Source organism: Curcuma longa, chromosome 16, assembly GCF_044706935.1.
Source record: "Curcuma longa cultivar G26 ecotype Majalengka, Jawa Barat chromosome 16, ITB_CL_G26_1.1, whole genome shotgun sequence".
Lineage (NCBI taxonomy): Eukaryota > Viridiplantae > Streptophyta > Magnoliopsida > Zingiberales > Zingiberaceae > Curcuma > Curcuma longa.
The window spans coordinates 3,203,266-3,210,834 of NC_133876.1; the positions used below are offsets into that span (position 1 = coordinate 3,203,266).

The 7,569-nt window shown below is 36.2% G+C and overlaps 1 protein-coding gene across 1 annotated transcript; it reads right to left on the reverse strand.

The window, feature by feature from the left end:
* Positions 1-4,043: 4,043 nt before the first annotated feature.
* Positions 4,044-5,728, reverse strand: LOC141847942 (BTB/POZ and TAZ domain-containing protein 1-like). The gene is made up of 5 exons (XM_074736049.1): positions 5,488-5,728; positions 5,283-5,422; positions 4,884-5,205; positions 4,516-4,799; positions 4,044-4,396 (listed from the first exon to the last, which is right to left on the reverse strand). The coding sequence occupies exons 1-5, from the start codon at positions 5,614-5,616 to the stop codon at positions 4,222-4,224; spliced, it is 1,050 nt and encodes a 349-aa protein (XP_074592150.1). The 5' UTR covers positions 5,617-5,728; the 3' UTR covers positions 4,044-4,221.
* Positions 5,729-7,569: the final 1,841 nt, after the last annotated feature.

Genomic DNA, 7,569 nt, shown 5'->3' on the forward strand with positions numbered 1-7,569 from the left:
CTTTTATAGCCTAGCCATCTCACAAACTTGGTATGATTTAAATCATAAATATGGTATGATTTAAATCATAAACTTGGAATAATTATAATCAAATTAAATCTTCTTTTCCAGATTTGATTAGAAAAATCATAATCAATTTTGTCTGCGGAAGAGATAAAATTATGATTCTAATCAAATCAAATCTCATCCAGATTTGATTCTAATCAAATCAAATCTAATTATCCAGATTTGATTTCTAATCAAATCTCATTCAGATTTGATTCTAATCAAATCAAATTTCATCCAGATTTGATTCTTATCAAATCAAATTCCATCTAGATTTGATTAGAAAAATCATAATTAATTTTCTCTGTGGAAGAAAATTAAGAATTTCGTAACGAAAATTTTAATCGAAATTTCTTAACAAAATTTTTCTCTGGAAAAATAATTTCAAAAATTCTTAAAATTTCCTATCTGAAATTTCATATAATTTTCTTAAGTGGATACGAGGTTTTATTCAGAGGTTACAACAGGGACCTAGAGAAGAAATTGATTTTGGTCTCCCGATAGGCTTAAGCTTCCCATATTCTTTATCGAACATATAGCTTAAGTCTATCAATAATAACTCATTCCACTAGAGAGTTATTATTGCACTACCGCACCAATCCCATATTATAATATGGGCTCCTTCTTACTACAAGTACATTAGTCTCTCTGTGTTTAAGATATCGTATGTCCGTCAATTAAATGAGTTACTGACAACTCGAATTTAATCAACTTCTAATCCAAGAGTAGTACCACTCAACCTTATTATCATACGGACAAAGTCCACCTGCAGGGTTTACATGATAATCCTTATGAGCTCCTCAAGGGGACATCATCAACCTAGATTATAGGACACAGTTTCCTTCTATAATCAACAACACACCACGTACATAATATTACTTCCCAACTCATCGGGTCTTTTGATTTATCGTTCTAAATCTCACCCTTTGATGAATTAAAGAAGTACATACTAAGCACACGTGTTTGTTATTATATCGGGATTAAGAGCATGCACATCTATAGTAACAGAGGTTTAGTTCAATTATATAGTCAGTATAAATCGAACAATCCTCAGATGATCCTGCTCAATACACACTTTGTGTACTAGTGTAATTCTATAGTAAAGACAGACTAAGACCGAATTATACTACAACCACTCCAATGGTTTGTCCAATCCATCTTGGTTGTGAACACTATTTATAACATATAAGGAACTGATAACATGGTCTTCTGTGTGTGACTCCGCACACCATGTTTATCTACAATATAGATTAAATGGACACTTGTAAAATATTGACCAAATGTGATTCTTATTTTAGAATGTTTATTTACACAGCTAGGATTCTGGTATACATCCCAACAGCATGTTCAAGCGTTCGTGCCTCTACGCATATCCACACGAACATGATCTCAAGCTTCCGAGAAGAATCGCCTTTGTGGTGCTAGCCACATAAGGAGATTCTACCAAAACAAGGAGGAGAAAGAAAAGGAGTATTTGGGCAAGAGGGAGAAGAGAGCTCAAAAATGTCTTGTTCTTCTTGAAAAATGCAAGACAACCTTTTTTATATTAATCTCATGAACTTTTGCCTCTTTAGCTTCCCCACATTAAAACCAATTAAAACCCAAATAGATTACATATTTCTCATGTTGGCTTTTCATCTTCTCTTCATCTAATGAAGAGAAAAATCCTTGATCTTCCTCTATTATTAATTCATTAAATATTTTAATAAATTAATATCTCATTCAAATTTGATTGAGTCTAATCTAAATGAGTCTAACTCAAATTAGACTCAATCCCATATCCAATTGGATTCACTTAAGTCTAACTTAATTAATCCAATTCGGATCATATTTTAGTCAAATTAAAATCAATTAATCTTCGAAGCATCGTGTCCTTTATGTGTGACTCAATAGGTTCTCATAACATTGGTAATGTATCTAAACCACTTTAGACACATAAGCAATGAGCGACATCTAGCAATGCATCATTGCTACCCAAGTGATGAGAAAGTCAAGATCCGACTGAATATTTTCGTAACTACTATAATGTATGATGATGTCCTTCTATCCTCGATATGTAGATTGATCAATGAGGCATAAACCATGCCATCCTCGATATCAATCTTTGTGTTTCTTGATCCTCGGGTAGATTCACTCAATCAAATGAGCTCAATATCTCATAATGACTCATTTGAGCATGGTTATGTATTTAGTAGTCCAACTCGATCAAGGGGCCTAGAGATATCACTCCCGTCATATGGGAGGGATAGATCATATCTACATCACTCACATCCCTTATAATTTGTTGCATACCCAGTGATCACCTTTATAGTCCACCCTATTATAGGTGACGTTTGACGATACCAAAGTACACAACTCCTTATGTAAGAAATCGTAGTGACTTCGGGTTTAAGGACTATTCATACTAATAGTCATATGAGAAAGTTTATAACATTCATATAACGATTCATGAAACTTTTTCATAGCGGGTCAATTCAGTATACATTCTCTAATGTATACCCATGTATCAACTCGATATCCTATATCTATGACTTATGAGATCAAGTCATCTAGTTGACCTACATGCTAGTCTCAATGCATTACTATCGTTCCTGAATATTAATGCTTGACTAGAAATGATTAAGAGTAGTGTTATCTACATCATCTCACTATCAATTCAACTAATTGATGTGATGTAGATTAGAACCTACTATTCAATGACATTATTATATTTAGTCATTTGGCACAAACATGAAGTCAATATAATAACCAAACTTTGCCTTTATTAATAATAAAATATGATACAAAAGTTCCTGGTCAATCATCACATAATTGACTCTGGGGCTATTACTAACAAAAAGTTCCTACCACTCTTTCTCTACATCACAAGTCAGTACAAAAATAAAGTATACCCAAGAAAGAAATAGTTTTGACAAATTATTTGATCTTGACTTTAGATTTTCAATGAAATCCTAGGTCAGACTGACGTCTACTATTCCCATTCCTGGGAATGTGCCCTCACCCACTCTACTCGGGAAAAGTTACCTTTTGCCAATCAAGTTCTCTAGACTTGTTGGACTTTTGCTCAACCTTGATCATCAATCCCTAGGCCTTTCTCTACTAGACGTCCGATCCTCAAAATCCTCCTATACTTTTTCCGTTTGGTGTTTTGATCTGCCAAGACTTCCCGTCTAGACCAGAACTTCCTTGCCCAGTCCTCTAAACTAAGTTTTCCTTGCTCAGTCCCCTGATTATGACTTTCTTGCCCAGTCCCCTGATTATGACTTCCTTGTCCTGTTCTCCAAATCAGGACTTCCTTGCGTAGTCGCAACTAGGGCTTCCTTTGCCTAGTCTCAATTACGACTTCCCTATGTTACTGCACACTTAGTTCAGCTTGTTAGTCCACTTCACATACTTAACTTAAACCATTTGCCATTATAAAAATTTAGATTTGATAATCTGGTGCTTCTTGCACCAATATTTACCCGATCTCTAATGCGTTTTCAATCCTACAATCTAACAGATAAATTTAAAATTGAATTTGTTGTAACTTTCAATTCAGAATATCTCCTATATCTCTCCAAAAATTGTCCTATATCATCGAGTGACCCTACTATATCGAACCATGTTCATCAAAAGTATGTCAAATCCATTCTCCTCATAAGAAGTTGATCTCTATCTAACTGACACGAGCTCCAATTGCTTTGACTGTACCCAACATCACTCCAACTGCCTTTGATGGATCCACCCAACCCAACGTGACTTGCATCGTCTGATTATGATCCCAAATAGTGTTATGAATTCATTTAATATTTTAATATAATGGTTAGAATACAGTAAAATGCAGGACAACACCATAACAAAATCTTAATCTTCCTTGATGCAACTGCTCAGAATATGTTCTTAGCTGTATTTGTACATTGTTTAGATGGTTCAAGCTACTGCATATTTATACATTTTAGCTTAAGTCAATTGCTAAGTCCAAATTACTAACCCTACCAGATTCAAAAGTTTTATTTGAAGCAACTGCCGTATTAATTCAACAATTGCAACGAAGATGTTTACAATTTTCCAATCACCCATCTGAAAAAAAATACCTTTAGATGGTTACTAATTAACTAATTTAATAAACTTTAATTGCATATTATTTCTTTCGAATCAAAACAGCTATTTTTTTGGCATAAACCAGCCAATCATCTAGATCGTTGCAAATTCCTTCTTGTGCTGAATATCTAGACAAGATCTTTCCACCAACTCTTGTCTATTTTTGTCTGCCAAAATTGCCATTACTCTTGCAGCGATGACCTTCTTCACCAAAAGTCTCCATGTCTGATCTGGTTTGTCGTCTCTCAGCATCTTCAGTTTGAAATGCCTGTTGCAGTCATCGAAATATAGTTCTGTTGGTTCTCAAATAGATAAAGCCTTCCAAAGTAAACCACATTTTTGGCAAATAAACATTAGGATGCGATAAGATAACTATAATGTATATACTTGCAAAGAGGGATTTTGCAATGGTTCGCTTGATCGTCACAAAGAGAGGAGTGTAGGCGAAATAGCTTCCTCATTCTCCTGCAATGTGAGCAACCCCCTGCGGAATACTTCTTGTCACAAGTGGCATAGTGGTAGATGAGAAGCTGCAACCTTTCGCACGCTTTGAATCCTGTGCACGGACCCTTCTTCCCTTGGGTGAAAATATGCTGCAAACACTCCATTGCTGAGCTTAACATACGATACATCGCTTCGTTTGCACGTTCTCTCCTCCACCGTCTTTTCCTCTGCATGCGTGCATTCAATAGCTTGTCATGTAAAGAGAACCCAATATTGGAATCGAACTTCAATTAATTAGCTGAGAACTAGACCTGGTCAATTTCGTCGAGGTATTGCAGGATTTCCAGCTCGAGGATAGGGTCGTGTTGCTGAACAAACAGCCATCCCTCAGACTTCTGCACCGCTGTGAAATCCTTTGCCACCACCCCCATGCACCGCTGCCGCAACCACGGTGCGTCGCACATCCCAGCCAGCTTCAACACCTCGACCGCGTTGGCCGCGCTCAGACGAGCAGCGATGCTGCCCTCGCACTGCCGCTTCAGCCACCGGACCCTGTACGAGTGCGCCAGCGCCAGAAGCGCCTCCCCCTGCTCCTCCATCGCCGCCTCTGCTTCTCTGGACGTCAACGCCATCCTAATTGTTCCAATGGATAATTAGTTCATATATATATATAAATAGATCATCAATCAGACAATGTGTAGAATTTGTACCAGCTGGAAGATGAGTACATGAATCGAACGAAAGCAAGCACCGCGCCGTTGGGAACCCCAAGGAGGTGGATGATACGCTCTGAGTTCCGACCTCTGCGCGGACTTTCTAGTAATCGTTCCAACACCGGCGAAGCTGAAGCCTGCAAATATACAGATACGTTATACATTATCTTATTAATTTGCAACGAAAATTAATTAATGTTACCAGAACGCTCGAATGGGCTGCGACGCTTTGCCCGTCGGAGGTCACGATTCGAACGTCGGTCGGAGGAGTTTCCTGACCTCCAGCCTCGTGCCATCGCTGAAAATCATTAGCGTCGGCACAAACACCCATCCTGTGCGTATATAAATAATGAATTAGCTTTGTATATATGTGAGGCAAGGATTATGGTTTAATTAGGAGAGGAAGAGCAGAATTGGAATCGCTGAGTTCAGTATATATTAATATATATATGTAAAATGCACGATCGAGCAATTGGTGATGGATATATCAGAAAATATAAATTAGAATACGAGCAAGGTGAGGATAAGGATACCACGTAAGCCGCCTACGTGGGGATGCATGGTACGTAGCTATCTTCTTTCTGTAGGTTGGCTTTTGGAGAGTGTGAAGAAGCATTGGAAGTAATTAATGGCAGATACGATTGCTAAATTAAGATATATAATAGCATTGGCAGATATGCATGAATTATGCGTCCCATCCTTCATCCTTGGATAAGTTTTGCTAAGAAAGACAGCTCAGCTGTCATGCATATATTAATTGCTAATCATTTAAGTTTGAAGATTCAAATCCTTTTTAAACCTTTCCATTTCTTTTCCATTATTCCTGCATGCGGCATCTTGCATAGTCATAAGAAAATCTATAGTCGTACCAATTCAGGCTCGGGCTCGATCGGCCTAACATGTTTAACAACCTAAATTAATAACCCTAAAAACATGCAAAATATATGGTTTTAGTTTAGAGGAATTTTGGTTAAGATAAATTTAACAATTATTACATTAACCTAAAGTATTTTTTTTAAATTAAATTTTTTCATAAATACCCAATTCCTCGTTTCATATCTCATCCAAGTAATTCACAGCCTCATTCTTATTCTCTTAACTCGCTACTTATATTCTTTTAATTTTGAATCTCATTTTCTTAATTCTCTAATCCAACAGTGCATGGTTTTAATTTTATATTTTTACAGATGCATTTATATATTAAAGAGTACTTTCAGTGTATACATATAATTAATATATTTTTAAAATTTTATATTAAGATATAATAAATGTCATATGCTAATGGTAAACAACTTGCATGGACCCAATGATTCAAGGGTTCACAACCAGCAATGTTGCTACGTCAATGGTGTATGATCTATCACGTGGAATCCTCTCTTTTTTCTTTTTCTTCTGCAAAAGGTGGAATCCCGTCACCTTAGCGGGATCAGCCCCACGACCATTTATGAAGAGGTAAATCGACAAATCTCCACCTTGGTAAACTCTCTCTTTTTATATCATTGAAGGTGGAGAAATATTTTACAATTTTAAATTTATTTTCACTTATAGATATAAACTAAAAAATACAAAAGACAATAATATAATAGAAAATAACAAATAACAAAGTAATGCAAACAAGAAAACATATTAGTATCAAAAGATAATAATTGAAAATTTGAATATGTTAGAATCAAACGAATATATATTTATTTGTGAAATTTTAAAAGAAGTGTATCTTTTGTCGTTTGACTTTTGAAATTTTAGAATGTGAACTTGGAATGTCAACAACTCGCAGTCAGAATGATAGTTACAAGAACTCGAACTATCACTGCGGCTTCACAACGTCGCAACCCTCTAGCCAATGATGTGACAAGAAGAGAATCTTCTTCTAAAGAAATATTCTCACATCCTCTCTTCTCCTCTTTCTTGCTCTCTCACAAACAAGATGAAATGGACTTTGACAACCTCTTCTCACGCACTTGCTTTCACGCACAGAAGCAAAGCCAAAAAGGAGAAAGAGGAGATAGCTTTGGAGAATATATGAATCAAAAACCCAGCCTCTTCTTACTTCATTCTCAATGCATGATCCTACAATACTTCTCACAAGTATTTATAGGGGAGGAGAGGAATCAAGAGTGGAGATAATGGGTGATATATAACTAATGGGATCATGGGATAACCCATGATCCCATATGCTCCACATGGGAATTTATTAACATCTCCCACTTGCACATTATTTTCATCAATAGATCACAACTCATGCAATCTATTACATCACTCTACAAGGCTTTCATACAGGATTGGA

What these genes read in the sequence shown, in the direction of transcription:
- LOC141847942 (XM_074736049.1), bottom strand. Translation starts at nt 5,616, where the DNA reads ATGGGTGTTTGTGCCGACGCTAATGATTTTCAGCGATGGCACGAGGCT. An exon ending in CAGCCCATTCGAGCGTTCTG is followed by an intron (nt 5,423 to 5,487) that starts GTAACATTAATT and finishes GTATATTTGCAG; the next exon opens with GCTTCAGCTTCGCCGGTGTT. An exon ending in ACCTCGACGAAATTGACCAG is followed by an intron (nt 4,800 to 4,883) that starts GTCTAGTTCTCA and finishes GCACGCATGCAG; the next exon opens with AGGAAAAGACGGTGGAGGAG.